The following is a 16038-nucleotide window of genomic DNA, read 5'->3' as shown; positions in this document are numbered from 1 at the left end:
CTGTTCAGGGGCAGAACGACAGATTTGTACCTTGTCAGCTCGGGGGTTTGAACTCGCAACCTTCCGGTTACTAGTCCAACGCTCTAACCACTAGGCTACCCTGCCGCCCCATTAACATTTCCCTTTTGTCAAACCTTCCCCTAAAAGTTTTACCAAATTGACAGACGAGGCATTTTTTTTCACTTAAATGTGAATGGCTAATCTTTGAGATATGGCTGTATCTACTGTCATTAAAGGCCCAGTGCAGTCAAAAACTCAATGTTCCTGTGTTTTATATATATATTTCCACACTATGTGGTTGGAATAATACTGTGAAATTGTGAAAAGGATGATAATGCCCCTTTAGTGTAAGAGCTGTTTGAAAAGGCCGCGTGAAAGTTCTGTCTGTTTTGGTGGGATGGAGTTTTGGCCTGCCTGGTGACTTCACCAGGTGGTAAATTAGTTAATAGACCAATAAGACAGATAGTTCCAAACATTGGATTAGGAATCAGTATATTAATAGGATCTGGTTCAAAACCTCTTTGCCAATAACAGGTTGTTTTCAGTTTTCAGTTTTCAGCGCCCCACCTCCAGACAGTCCTAGCAAAATTGTTGCTTGAGAAATTGCTCTTTGGTAAGAAGCTATTTTTGTTTCTTTTTGATGATTTTAATTGATAACAACACAGTAAGGTACTTAATTGTCACCCAAAAATCGATTTGATATTGATACAAAAACAGCTGCATTGGACCTTTAACATCTATGGTAGTGGGAAGAATTGCCCACTTAATATTTCCGCTAACACTAAACATACTGTACAGCTGTGTGTGCATAGTGGCTGCTAACCTAAAAACACACAAAACATACTCCCGTTCTTCCTCGGCAGAAACGAGAGATAGAAGGAGAAAGAAAGGAATAGAAAAGGAACAGATAGTGATAGAGGAAGACAAGCAGAACATGGGGTCTTTAGCGATGGGGGGGGGGGGGGGGGGGGGTTGACCTTAAAGCCTCAGTCAAATATTTGATTCACGTTTGACTACCATTTTGTGGCTGTGGGTAGGCTTTACTAGTATCAGCGTGGCTAGTAATAGGTTTAGGTTTAGGTTTAATCATCTTGGTACATATGTCAGAAACATACATAACATGTGATGTCATACAACAAGTGAAAAGATTAGACCAGCCTGAAAAGTTAAGACCAGCCTTATTCATGACTATTGTTTTAGGGACGAGTTATAGGTAACACTTCTTATGAATACCTTCTTCATAATGCATTATAAACACATCCACAGAGCCTTATTAGCTATGCATAATACACTTTAAGCTATAACTACATGCATAAAGGATTATGAGTTATTATGCACATGAGATTCTGTATTGGATTGTTCATCTTGGATTGGATCATCTTTGTTCATGGTAATGTAAAACATTAAGAACACCCCCCCCCCCCCCCCCCCCCCCCCCCCCCTTTTGCCCTCAGAACAGCCTCAATTCGTCAGGCGTGGACTCTACAAGGTGTTGAAAGTGTTCCACATGTTTGCTTGCCCATGTTGACTCCAATGCTTCCCACAGTTGTGTCAAGTTGGCTGGATGTCCCTTTGATGGGTAACCATTCTTGATACAAACGGGAAACTGTTGAGCATGAAAAGCCCAGCAGCTCTTCAGTTCTCAGCAGCTCTTGACACAAACCGTTGGACCTGGCACCTACTACCATCCCCTGCACAAAGGCACTTAAATCTTTTGTCTTGCCCATTCACCCTCTGAATGGCACACACACACAACCCATGTCTCAACTGTCTCAAAGCTTCGAAATAATTATATTGCCTGTCTCCTCCCCTTCATCGACACAGATTGAAGTGGATTTAACAGGTGACATCAATAAGGGATCGCAGCTTTCAGCTCGATTCACTTGGTCAGTCTATGTCATTGAAAGAGCAGGTGTTCATAATGTTTTGTACACTCAGTACAGTAATTTGCTTAATCTAGTCGCATTGCATCAGAGGTATGAATAGGGAAGGAAAGCCAGTGTGTGAGTTTTGGTTCATTGCCACATGAGAGTGTGCATATGTGTGAGCATATACAGTGACGGGGTAGGCTGTCATTGTAAAATAAGAATTTGTTCTTAACTGACTTGACTATTTTTAAATGCATGTGACTCCATGATCACATTGGCCCCACAGGGGTTCCCAACCCTTTTACAGAGGTTCCCAACTATACTTTACAGGGGTTCCCAACCTTTTTACAGGGGTTCCCAACAATACTTTACAGGGGTTCCCAACCTTTTTACAGAGGTTCCCAACTATACTTTACAGGGGTTCCCAAACTTTTTACAGGGGTTCCCAACAATACTTTACAGGGGTTCCCAACCTTTTTACAGGGGTTCCTAACTATACTTTACAGGGGTTCCCAACCTTTTTACAGGGGTTCCCAACAATACTTTACAGGGGTTCCCAACCTTTTTACAGGGGTTCCCAACAATACTTTACAGGGGTTCCCAACCTTTTTACAGGGGTTCCCATCTATACTTTACAGGGGTTCCCAACCTTTTTACAGAGGTTCCCAACTATACTTTACAGGGGTTCCCAACCTTTTTACAGGGGTTCCCAACAATACTTTACAGGGGTTCCCAACCTTTTTACAGGGGTTCCCATCTATACTTTACAGGGGTTCCCAACCTTTTTACAGGGGTTCCCAACAATACTTTAGATTTGAGAAATTCCTTGAAGCACTAGGAAATGTTTGCTAATTTAAAGCAAATTTCTGGCAATTTTACGTAGTTTAGCATGACATCTATTGTTGTGTATGCTATTTCATGATAATAATGATGGGAAAAATCAAGTCTTGCTCATTTGAGGTTATCTCCCTACCAATATGTAATATTGTATTTTAAGCCATTTTAACCTCTTATTCAGAACACCATGGACTATCAAAGTAGCAAAATGCTTTATGGTTTTGTGTAATTTTCAGAAAGTGAATAGCTCGATTGATGGCAACAAATATTTGTGACAACTGAAGGTTGTAGCTCAGCCTCTGAATGTGAAACCGAGGATATCCCTATGTGCAACAGGATCGTGTCTTTCTTATGCAGTTTATGGTTGGTTGTTTCTAGCCTAAAGCATTGCAAAGATATTCATCATTATTCATTGGTTTATTTAATAAGGATTTTTTTTTTTACCCCTCAAATCACGTAAGGCTCCGGAAACCCCCCAGGAAACTTTATCTCGACCCCTAGATTGGTAACCTTTTGCAGTAGGGTGTCTGCAGTGCTTATGTTGGTAATTGCTGGATAGATAAAGTATGTGTTTGTGTGTGCGTGTGTGTTTCCATGGCCTCATTACTAATATGTGAGTTCAAATTGGGCCATTGCAAAGTGTGTGTATATGTGTCTGTGTGAGTGTGTGTTAGTTTCTAAGGAGGGTAAAGAAGGATTCATCAGTTGTAGAAGGAATCCAATTGTCATGACAGCGGGGTAGAGAGTTGGGTTCAATCTGTCTTACTGAGTGACGGAGTAAGAGATGGAGATAGAGAGAGGAAAAGGAAGATAGAAGAGGTCATGCCACAGGATTAAAGAAAGATTACTATGGTACCTGGGTAGCAATGATGGGAGGAAAAACGGTTAGAGAGAGGTTACAGTGCGGCACCAAGTGGGTGTGAGCCCTGCAAGGTAAGGTCTAATGCAGGCAGGATTTAGAAGTCTATCTCTGGGCACAGGAACGTGAATCTGGGTTGTCTTTGATTCCCAGCCTAAAATAAATTGGTTTCAATTTCAATTTGGTTAAAGAGGCCCTAGATGTTGATTTGAGGGCCTTTGCACTCTTATAAACGCTTATACCTCCCGAGTGGCACAGCGGTCTAAGGCACTGTATTGCAGTGCTATAGGCATCACTACAGACCCTGGTTTGTTTCCAGGCTGTGTCACAACCGGCCGTGATCGGGAGTCCCGTAAGGCGGTGCACAATTGGACCAGCGTCATCCGGGTAGGATGGCCGTGGAGGTAGGCCGTCATTGTAAAAAATAATTTGTTCTTCACTGACTTGCCTAGTTAAATAAAGGTCAAATAAGTAAATAAATGATATGGGTATATACACACAGATAGGCACAGGTCACACAGTCCTGGACCACAAACAACACCCCTTTTTCAATGGACAATCTCCATTGAAAGTACTTTGTGCTTTTTAGTCCAGGACTAGGTTGACTCTTTGTCTGGGAAACTGGCCCTTAGAGTTCAGTAGTATCTGTGTTCTAACCTGGCTGTTCAACATGCTCTGCTGTTTGAGTCGCAGGTTCTCTGGGGTGTCAATCACGGAGGTGAAGGAGCTCTTCGGGTAGTGCCTGCAACAAAGAGCCAAAGAGAAGAGATATTAGAGCAGGATGTGAAGAGGCATACACATGGGTAAGAATGTACATTTCTTTCAACTTCTAGCGCTTTTTTTTGCCACTGTCAATTGATTTTCAGTGGAATTTTTTGGGCCTTTCCAGAGCACTGACCAAACTAAACTTGGGTGGTTGAAGCTAAGGTAATCTATGTTAAGAAGGCCCTCCTATAATGCCCCCATCTGGAGAAGGGTGTGTGCACACAGGTAAAATACATCCTGGATTAGCAGGTAATCCCACCACACACACACACTACTGTGAGTACACACATACACACACAGATGGACACGCAGCATGTCTGTGTGTGTTTGTCAGTTTGCCAACTGCACCCTGTCATACATCCTGTGCCACAATCCTTTCTTGGTTAATTTGATCTAGTCACCATAGGGGAGTGTGGGAGAAAATGTAAGACTTGTCAGACAACTGACAGATTTGTCTCTGTCTCTGTCTCTGTTCCTCCCTCCCTTCGCCCGTCTGTCTGTCTGCCTAGTCCCACTTCTCTATATCACCTTTCCAATGACATGACAATAGCCCTACTGTCTTGTCATTCCCGTAGCACATTGTAGTGTAGTTGGAGGGATCATTGTCTGCCTGCATGAACGGAAATTCAAATGAAAAGCACCTAGCACACCAGACAACGTGCTTGCAGTGCCTGCCAGACAGATACAAACATGGACGATAATATCAATGGTATGCTGTGTGATATACTCACATACTGCAGTAGGGTTTCTTGTCGAAGCCTTGGTAATTCTTCATGTTAAGGGTCAATTTGCACACCTCGCAGCTGAAACATCCTTTATGCCAGTACTGTGAAGAATGGATGGAGAGAAAGAGATGGAGGGAGAGATATGGGCGGGTGGAGAGAGAGAAAGATGGAAGGACGGGGTAGAGAGATGGAAGGAGACAGGGAGCAGGGAGAGAGGGGGAATATGAGGGTAAAATAGCTCAATTACATGATTTAGGACTAGTGTCACGACTCGAGTATGACTAAATCTGTGACTGTTGGAATGTTTGTCCCATGGGAAAAGCAAATCCAAGTGTAATGGCAAATGAAATGTAATCTGTAATGACAGCATGGGAAAATTCCATTCTTCTAACATTAAAGCACAGCTGCACCACCGTTGCATGACTCACAAAACCACCATATCCTCCTGACCCGTGTGGACTCGGAGTGGGGTGACATGGGAAATTGAGTTTTCAGACTTGATTCAGAAGAAATCCGTAAAGCAAGTGTAAAATATATTTGGGGGGATTTTTGTGCTTTCAACGTTCCAGATTTCACACACACACGCACGCACGCACGCACACACACACACACACACACACACACACACACACACACACACACACACACACGCACACACACACACACACAGGGAGAATAACAATAGCCAAAAATCATATCTGGTAGATACACAAACCACAAACCTCAAGTGTTTGAAAATAGACATGATATGCTCTTGGGCAGGGCTATGACAAATGCAATGAGCTTCACACACACACACACACACACACACACACACACACACACACACACACACACACACACACACACACACACACACACACACACACACACACACAACATTATGTTCATACTGTTCACAATACCAGGGTTATTAACACCATGTTGTGGATGTAGAGAGGGGCATAGAGATTTGTTGAGCTTCCAATTCACTGGTCATGTAAAGAGGAGAATGTATATCTAGCCCGTCATGCACACCTTGCAGTTGTAATTGCATGTTACAGCCTATTACAACATGAATCCGCTCCCAAACAGGGGATTAAAACGTAAAATGGAGTAAATTGTATTATTATATATGGACTGGATACATTTAGCCAGAGCTGGATAGATAAGCAATACTACCCACATCAGACAATGTTATTATAGGCTAGCCTATCCATTGTACATTTCCCAAAAGACTAAGCATAATGTAAACAAACATTGGCAGAATGTAGGCTATCATTGACACAGCAAAACTTGTGAACTCTTAGTGCAACTAGATCATTTATCATTCATTGTTTTTTTCCTTCTATCAGCAGCCACCCATGCACCCAAAATGCGCTTGCACGAAGAAGATAGCCAACTCCCTCAATATAGTTTATTATATTCTGTGAATATGCGTAGGCCAAAATGCGCTCGAATCATGCCTTACCTTGTCTAGACAATTCACTTTTTCCGTGGGGTAAACCATTTTACTGCATCTTCCACATAACGGATTCATGGCGAAAGGGAAAATCCTCTTTCAGAAACAACGGGACGCAATGAAATGAATATTCTGGTGTAGACCTATTGAAGTGAACCTATCCAAAATAGCGTCAGGTAAATCGGCAGATATTCTAAATTCCAATAGTCAGTTTTTTTGACAGCGCACAATTCTTACTAGGCGCGCGCGTTCACGAAATTGATTAAATGAAAACTCGGTCATGAGGCGAGAGGGAGAGGCTTATTTTCGGAGAGCGGAGAGGGAAGGCGGTACCGCTGTAATGATGTAGAACGGTCAAGCAGACTATTTGCTCCGTAATAACCTTATAAGGAGTACAGCAGATGTGTCTTGTATTTGCTGTTATAAACAACATTGGCACAAGTATGGTTATGGTATTCAAGTCATTCGCAACTTGTAGTTTAGGGGGAGACCTACTGAAGTTGCAATCCTGGATGAGTGTGCCAAGTTCTTGGGCGTTGCAGTAGTTTCAACATGTACTAGTAGCTAGGCAAATAACCATCAAAGAAATAAAAACAAGCTCAGTCAGAGAACAATGTGTTATGCCATGTGTTAACCATTATTGGAGAAAAAAATGACATGTAACCCCCACCCCCATTAAAAACGTACATAATAGGCTACATACATAAATACACAAATATAGAAACCAGAATTGTGTTACCCCCTATTATTTTGTGGGGAATTAGACAAACGCATAGAATGGTTTGATCGACCAAGTGTTAAATTGAGAACATGCTCCTTTGGTGTCATGGCAGCGATGTACATTGCCACGCATATACATTGTAACATATCTGAGATTTTCCGTGCTGGTAGATGTGTTTAGAAATATTTTCGTTTTTGCTGCCTTTCCTCATAAAACACCATTACTATCAGAACACCATAGTTCTACATCAGCAAAGACAATTGTGGTGTAGACTACATAAGCTGTTAAATGTCAAAATTTGTTGTTAACGGGGGTATAGCTCAGTGGTAGAGCATTTGACTGCAGATCAAGAGGTCCCCGGTTCAAATCCAGGTGCCCCCTCATTTTGGCGATGTATATTTTATCAGTAGGATATTGATCGCTTGAAATAGTTTTTCACACGTCATAATATTGGTATCCTGAAGCTGATGTATATGGTAGATATGTAGGGCAGTAATGCAGTACAAATGGAATGATGTATGCTTTATAGCAGACCTGGGCAATTATTTGCGATGGAAGGCCACATTAGAATATATTTTTGCCATTGCGGGCCAGAATAATATTACAGGATTATGCATCATGTGTATGACTGTGTTGACAGATATATCTACTGTAAATCACATCCAGATATGCTACTTATTTTACTTTTGTAACATGCACAGAAATTAAACACATCCATGTTCTCCTTTTGGTAGGCATTTTCATTATTAAACATGCAATGAACTACACAGAGGGAAAAGTACACTGTGCATTCAACCCCACGGAAGGAACTCTTGTTAACGGGTATGCACAAAAACACAAGAAAGAGAGAGAGCTCAACATTACATTTAAACTTCTCAATCAGTGTGAGGTGTGAAATCTCTGGGCATTGACTAGAGCAGTGAAGTCAGGCATAGTTTCTGAAATTATGCGCAGGATTGCTGAGAGGTGAGAGTCAATGAGAGATGATCTGTGCCTTAACTTGTTATATTTCATCACTGAAAATGTCTGTTCACATACATAGGTTGACCCAAACAGTACAAACACCTTCTGAGCATGACTCCTAATCTTTGGAAAGTTTTGTTCATCGAGTGATGCATAGAATCTTGTCAGTGACATTGTTCTGAATAGTTCTCTAATCACTGCAACAGACTGAAGATTGATACGCTCAAGTTGCAGGTCAGTGGGATTGTAATCCACATTGAAGGTGAAAGGAGAGGAAACCAACAGCGTGCCATTTTCCAACACTTTGAAATCCTCAAAACTACTGGTCATCTGATGAGGAACAGACTAGTAGCGTCGGAAGGTGGATGAGATTGTTGGCTTCTACTAGGCGGGTCAGGAGGATTAATTTTCCTTTGAAGGCTTTGACAAGGCTGTACATCTGATGTGCAAAAGGCTCTTCCCTTGTAGTTTGGAAATCAGTTAATTCATGAGGGCCATGATGTCCACGGTGAAGGCAAAATCAGCCAACCGTTTTTTATCTTGCAGTTGAGGGAAATCCACATATATTCCTTTCATTTGTAAAAACTCAGCAATCTCCGACTTCAGGTCCAACACCCTTTTAAGCACCTTCCCAAACTCAGCCATCTCAAGTTTGTGTGGTAGGGGAGATCTGCATGACCCAACTCTGTCTCTCCCAACAGTGTGACAGAGACAGTCTGTGGAGACAGTCTGTGGTTTAAAGATTTTGCTTTTATGAAATAAATCACTTTAGTGACTGTATCCACAACATGGCTCATTTTCAGAACACATTTACAGAGCATCTCCTGATGAATAATGCAATGCAGGAAAATAATTTTCTGATCTGGGTTCAGCTCAGCTACTTGATCGTATATCTTTTTCAAAAGGCCAACATTTTTCCTGTCAAGTTTGGGCACCCTTCAGTGGTCACACTGTATAACTTTTCAAAACTCAGTCCCAGCTTTGCCACACACTTATTAACCTAAATCTTGCTCCTCATTGCCTGCACTGAAGCAAGCTCCTCTGTATTTTCAAAGTCTGGGGTTATGCCTCGTAAGAATATCAACAACTGCGCTGTGTCACGTGCATCACTGCTCTCATCCAGGGCCAAGGAGAAACAGGTGAAATCCTTTACCTCGTCTTTCAACTGTTGTTCCATATTCTCTGCGATGTTCGTCTTGACAGGGAAACATTTTCAAACAGCTTTTTCTTGTCGGGGCAAAGTATTGCTGCTGAGTCAATTAAACATTATTTTAAGAATTAGCCCTCAGTGAATGGCTTTCTACGTTTAGCAATTTTGTGGGACAGTACATAGCTAGCTCTCGCAATTCCGTTGTTTTCTGAATGCAGTTTTGTGAAAAGTCCTTGCTGCTTTTGCAACTGAGAAAGCCACACCTTTCAATGTACTTGTCCTCTGCTCAGAAGGCATATTCCTATATTTCTCTGCATGCTTCATCTGGAAGTGTCAGGACAAGTTGTAGTCTTTCAAGACAGCGATGCACTTTGCACACTAAGCACACAGCTTTCCCTGATACCTCAATAAAGAAATATTTCGATGTCCACTCTTGCTGGAACACCCTACATTCATTGTCTACTTTCCTTTGAAATCTTTGAAAAACTAATTTTTGTGCAATTTCTAGCTAGCTACAATGTGTAACTATGACGTGTGTGTCAGCCTGTCAGTCACTGTCTGTCCTCGTGCAGTTGTTATTTATACGTGCCTTCAAAATAACGGTCCAGCAAGCGGTGGGAGTTAAATCATTACACAAAGATGAGTACTCATTGGGCCTTTAATTTGAATAACAAATACGTTTTTCAAAACCTTTCTATCACAAATTCTTTATGTGATCTGTGCATGATTCTGCGGGCTGTATTGAACCAGGTCTTGGGCTGCATATGGCGCCCGGGCCGGCCTTTGCCCAGGCCTGGCTTGTAGTTATACAGGTGAATAGCCAGACTTACCTGGGTATCCCTTCAGTGTTTTGGGTCATTCCAAGTTATTTGACCCTGCTTTGGAACTCTGTTCATGATATGGGTCTGAACCTGGTTAACTATAGGCTAGAGATGGAGGGTGGGCAGACCCATGACAACATCTCCATTTAAAAGTAGCACATCTTCAACAGTAGTATTTCTTCGACTTGTATGTATGAGTGTATTGGCAGATCTTAAACAAACTGAAAAGGCATACTGTCACAGACTGCTGGCCGTATAGCCTAGGCCAGTGGTTCCCAACCAGGGGTACTAGGACCTGGGGGTACTTGGCCTATCCACATGGGGTACTTGAGACCATAAGCTTACTGGTAAAACGCAAATGATGGGCACTTCAGGGGTACTCCGGGCAGAGCAAAATTCAGTTGGTGGTACAGTAAGCAAAAAAGGTTGGGAACCACTGGTCTAGGCTACTATAGGAATAAAGTCAAATTTGGTGATTTGCTGCCACATGCAGTGCTAGAGCAGCAGAGAGCCCACTCTGGAAATGTGATGTTCTCGTAGACTATTATGTCTAAAAATCAACAACCTTAAAATGGGCACTTTTTAAATATTTAGGTTTATATTTTTAATTATCCATAAATGGATGTAAAGAACTTGTATTCCTAATCTAAACACAACTCATATTAAAGAGCACATGGCATCAAAGGACTGGTTTTGTAGGATCAACAGATTCATTGTTGTAGTGTATTAGGATACATTTTGGATACAGATATAAACATGGCCTCTTTTTGGTTGAGTAAGTCAGCTCCAAAATGTAGGTGTTTCTGCATAGCTCAGTGCTTTCTGTGGTGGTGGGGCAAGCCAGCAGAAAATATGGAATGTTGCGCTTTGATTGGCTCAGTGTTCTGTCACTCATGGGAACTTTACGTCACTGCCAAGTGTCAGAGAAGACATTGAAAATTCTAGCCCTTCGGCTGCTGCCATAGAAGTGACCATTCAAGAAGGCTCAAGGTCATTGACCACAGATAAAATTATGTCAAATCACGTTATATCTACAGTAGCTTTGATTGGACTGATCATGTCAACATCATAATTTCACAATTTTAGCTAGCAGTCATCATCATGAATCAAGTCTACTGGCAAATCATTTTTAATACTTGTAATATGAAGAGAAATTATAGATAAAATGTATCGGTGCTCATCGGCCATTGGACATTAGCATTAGACAACAAGTTGGAAATTGCAAATTCAATTCAATGAGTGGTTTGGAAGGAATCAGTGACAGTGGCTGTGTGGTCCCAAATCTGGGATTAAGGGGCTGTTTTCCAAGTTTAAAATGATAAACATTCAACATTGGCCATGCTGTCAATGAAGCACGATGTGTGCCATGCTCACAACAACTGTTAACTCAGAGGACCGTCACGCCACCTTACTGTTCAAGTAAGCCAACCAAAAATGTATTGTATGCTGCTTCAGAAATGATTTAATATGCCAGGTGTTTACTGTAGCTAAGAAAGTAATACTAAGTGTATGTTGTGTAGTAAGATATTAGTAGCCCATGTGCCTCACTCTAATAATTTGGTCTATTTACCCCTCTTAATTTCACCTACTGTTCTACTGTAGGCCATAACCTGTTTTAGAGAAATGTAATCATTGAATATTGTTAGAGCTTTTATTGTCTGCTTATTTGCCCCCTTTATTTATCTCACAGTTCTAACTTGGTGTACAGGGAGAGCACTGTCAGAACGGTTCATGTTCTGAATTCTGTCGCTGTACATTTCAAAAGTGCTAAACAAATAGTTATATTGACTAATGTCTGTCCTAGCTCGCTCATTGTCTTAATTGAAATTATAGTTTGCCTCTTATCCGCTTGTCGTCCCCTTATGCCATAGTTTGTACATTTCAATTGTCATTAGAAACCACATTTGTTTAAGCAAGTCAGCCATTTCAGCTATTTTTTTTAAAGGCAGTAAATGAGTCTGAATGAACTGTTTCTCTGTCAGACAAGGCTCCGCTGATAGCCAGGTGTAGCAGTTGTAAGGTGTCCAAACCTGGATGGAATGCCCCAGTAAGACTCCAGACACACCAGGCAGGACTTGACAGCTTTCTGCTTTCTCCCAGGGCAGAAATCACTCTTTACATCTCCAGGACCTGCATAGCCAGAATAATTTTTGACCTGAGGTTCAGCAGTAGGTACATTTTTAAACCACTCAGCACACCACGTCAAATTATGAGCGACATCAGTTCCGTCAGTCACAGCCGTTATTTCACCCCAAAATAGTATTTAGTCCATCCGTTTTGGCCTAAATTTAGCTGAAGATCAGCCTGACCGCTAGCTTGCTGTACTCATTGAACACGAGAGGCATGAAAAATAATCATATATTGCATAGCCTATATTGATTGAATTACGGTGGCTTCATGGAAATATGGGTGCACAATTTAACAACTAAATGTATTGCTATTTGAATTCAGTATTTTAACTGCCATTTGCTTCTGTGACATACAGTACTTTGCAAGTGCTCGGGGGACAACTGAGTGCATCTTCAGAGCAATGCATCCCTATTTTGTGAGGTAGGTCAATAAAAGCCAATCAACACCTATTTCTTCATGCAACAATGCTGAATAGTTGTTTAAGGTCTGTTTAATGTTAAAAAATAAAACAAGTATTTGAATGTAAATTAATTGCGTTTTATTTGTACAAAGGATTGTTTTCCAACACTATCATAAATATGCCTTTGGTTTAAAGTAAATAAATGACCGTTTTCAGATTCGCTGCTTGGTGGGGTTAGCAGGGACAATCCCATAGAAGGCGTAGACCCTCAGATTATCCAGGTCAGCCTGGCCTGCCACAGCGAAGTGTCACGTTCTGACCTTTATTCCTTTGTTTTGTCTTTATTTAGTATGGTCAGGGCGTGAGTTGGGGTGGGCAGTCTATGTTAGTTTTTCTATATTTTCTATTTCTGTGTTTGGCCTGATATGGTTCTCAATCAGAGGCAGCTGTCTATCGTTGTCCCTGATTGAGAACCATATGTATATAGCCTGTTTTCCTTTGTGTTTTGTGGGTGGTTATTTTCAGTCTTTGTGTGTCTGCACCAGATAGAACTGTTTCGGGTGTCACGTTGTTGTTTTGTATTTTTGAAGTGTTCAGTTGTTTATTAAAAAGATGAACACTAACCACGCTGTGCTTTGGTCCTCTCCTTCTTCCACCCAAGACAGCCGTTACATGAAGGCTGTGGACAGGAACTTGCAGGAGGAGCTATATAGTGGATGGTGTTCCGAGACACACACTCTGGTGAACCATTGCATGCAGTGGAACAAGTCCAGTTTTACGTCAATGTCCTTGTTGAACTTGCTCCGTGAGGCACAGTTGTTAGCCAAGTTCTCAGATGTGACCTCTGCCACTATAGCCTCTGTGGTCGTTCAGGCAGCCCACAGGAGATGCTCATGAGGCTGGGAGTCCGGGACTCAGAATGCAGCACAGCAGTCCCTATTTATACAGAGAAAAAATTATTGACATAACAATTTTTCATGAGCTGATCATAGCAAAAAATAAAATACTTTTCCCACTGTGGAAACACATTGCAAACATGTTCAGGATAAATCCTGTTAGATTTAGTAGATGATATTCAGAGCTTAAATAGCCCAATGCCAGCAGCGCTGTAGTGATTGGTCCTCTTAGGTAGCCTCCAGGGACTGCTCACTCTCCGACTGCAGCATAACCCAGGACAGGATCATCCAGTTGTCATTCATCATCACATAGGATGACACGGTGCCAGATGACAATGTCACCTTCCTGGCCACTTCGTGGGTGTGGTCAGACCTGAATACCTGTCCGAAGGTGCCATGTAGAGCTGGATGAGGGCTGGCTCCTGCTGTTGGTATTCTTGTAGGAGGCAGTCAGTCAGGTAGGTAGTGAAGACACAGACACTCCACACCAGCCATCTATCTGCATCTTCATAGCCTCCAAACGGAGCAGGAGAAGCAGGGTGTTTCAGAGCTACAAGATACAAAATAAACATGAAACATATTGTTAAACCAAAAAAGATCCGTGTAGATGAATTACATGGCAGAGTATGTCATACCTTGAGGCAGCACTGTACCCTGCTCTGCTCTGGTAGGGGCAGGGGGCCTCACATTCTGTAATGTAACATCTAGGGTAAGCTGGGGCTCCAACGGCTGCTGCTGGTGTACCTGAAATCACAGTTAACATGTGCATTTATCATTGCAGTAGATACAGTTAAATAAATTAATAATCTGGACATGATTGGCATGAGTTTAAAGTATTAGTACACTCACTCAGCTAGGTCTGGAATATAGATGGGGACAAACCCAACATCTCCTTTTCCAAATCCTCATCCATTACTGTGAAATTAAACAAAGACGTCATTACAAATAGCATGTCATATTAAAGTAAACCAATAGTTTTCTATATTTTTGTTACCAACTGACCTGGAAGATCATAGGCAAGGGTCGAGGTGGCTGTTGGGGTTGGGGCTTCCATGCCAGATGATGTTGGAGGTGGAACAGGGGCAGTTGTTACCTGGCTTTGCTTTTTCAACAGGGACTGCTGTAGTTAGTGAATGTGTGCCTGACACACACTTCTGACTAAGGAAAAAGCTAGCATACCCATCAGCCCTGGTGTTCCAAATTTCCATCCAGGTGTTTTTGGACTGTTTTCCCAAAACCAACAAAGTTCTCATCCTCTGAGGTCACAACAGGTGTAGCTGGTCTTAGTGACTTGTACTTCAGATGGTCCTCAATCTCTTGAAAGCTCCTCAAGTACTGGAGGAAGGACATTAGGATGTCCTTTTTGTCACCCACTGGGTTGAACTGCCTAGTCTTCCCCTCCTGTTCAACCTTCTTGATGGAGGTACAAGGTCTATCCCAAATCATTCTCCAGAAGCCACAGGAAAGACTTGCCATTTTATTTTCCAAACTGGAGGATGTACTCGCACAACACTGCAGGTCTGTCTGACACAGAAACACGAGGCAAATGTACAAATAGTTAGCTTTACACCTTTGATGATCTATTATACAAATTCAACTTGGAAGCCTTATTGAATGACAACATTATGGGCACTTCTAGGCATTAGTCAAATCATTGGAAACATAGATTACGTTGTTAGAAATTCTCTAGCAATGCCCACTGGAAGGCTAATTGTATCTGTCACATTATGGTGTACTGTGTAGGTTCGCTATCATTATGCAGAATATTGTGTAGACTTGTTACAGTATTATCTAAAAACACTATCAGTTGGGACTTTCGCAATAGATTGCAACACCTACTGTAGCTACATGTCTAACAGTGAACTTGCAAATTCAATCACAACTCTTGAAAAAAAAAAAGAAGCATTGAGACGGTTAACGTTAGCTATCCAACTAGTTTAACTGTAACGTTATAGAGGGCTTGAGGCTGAATCACAAATCACCATGTTGGAAGACCAGAGTCAGTCTGGCAGAAGTCCTCCAATTGTCCACATGGCTTGCTACCACCAGAAACGTTGAAGATTACCCCATTATTTAGTTTTTCCTAAAGGACCCAGCAATGGGCAGTGGAAGATCCTATTCAAGTAAGTAAATATATTTAGAAAATAAGAAACTATGTATTATTAGCTAGCTAGCTAGCTACAAGAACTTAGTGTTCAGGCTAACTCAAATCAGCTGCGAACGTAATGTTCGCTAGATAGCTTTGCATACTGCATAGCTAGCTAAGTGAGTTAAATAACACCAGCTAGTTAACTAACATCATAATAGCTAGTTATCTTGATGTATAATTGTAACTCTAAATGCATTTGTAGCTAGGTAGCTAGCGAACAGCCGTGGAGGAAGGTGAAAGGATTAGCTAGCCGTTCCGGCTGTCAGAGAACAGAGAGTAGGCTACTCTGAATATTGCAGGTACCTTTGTCTGA

The 16038-nt window shown here is 41.7% G+C and overlaps 1 protein-coding gene and 1 non-coding gene across 2 annotated transcripts in view; one reads left to right on the top strand and one right to left on the bottom strand.

The window, feature by feature from the left end:
- Nucleotides 1-6810, bottom strand: part of LOC139368242 (LIM and SH3 domain protein 1-like) — a 38582-nt gene extending 31772 nt beyond the window's left edge. Inside the window, exons 1-3 of the mRNA XM_071106939.1 lie at nucleotides 6505-6810; nucleotides 5061-5155; nucleotides 4222-4306 (exon numbers count right to left, since the gene is read on the bottom strand). Of these exons, the coding sequence (XP_070963040.1) occupies nucleotides 4222-4306; nucleotides 5061-5155; nucleotides 6505-6573 (249 nt within the window). The 5' untranslated portion in view covers nucleotides 6574-6810. The remainder of the gene's footprint in view (nucleotides 1-4221; nucleotides 4307-5060; nucleotides 5156-6504) is intronic.
- A 715-nt stretch (nucleotides 6811-7525) lies between these two features.
- trnac-gca (transfer RNA cysteine (anticodon GCA)) lies at nucleotides 7526-7597 on the top strand. Its single transcript has one exon. It is a non-coding gene; the product is annotated as a tRNA-Cys (tRNA).
- Nucleotides 7598-16038: the final 8441 nt, after the last annotated feature.

Source organism: Oncorhynchus clarkii, chromosome 16, assembly GCF_045791955.1.
Source record: "Oncorhynchus clarkii lewisi isolate Uvic-CL-2024 chromosome 16, UVic_Ocla_1.0, whole genome shotgun sequence".
In the NCBI taxonomy this organism is placed as follows: Eukaryota; Metazoa; Chordata; class Actinopteri; order Salmoniformes; family Salmonidae; genus Oncorhynchus; species Oncorhynchus clarkii.
This window is presented reverse-complemented; position numbering and strand designations above follow the sequence as displayed.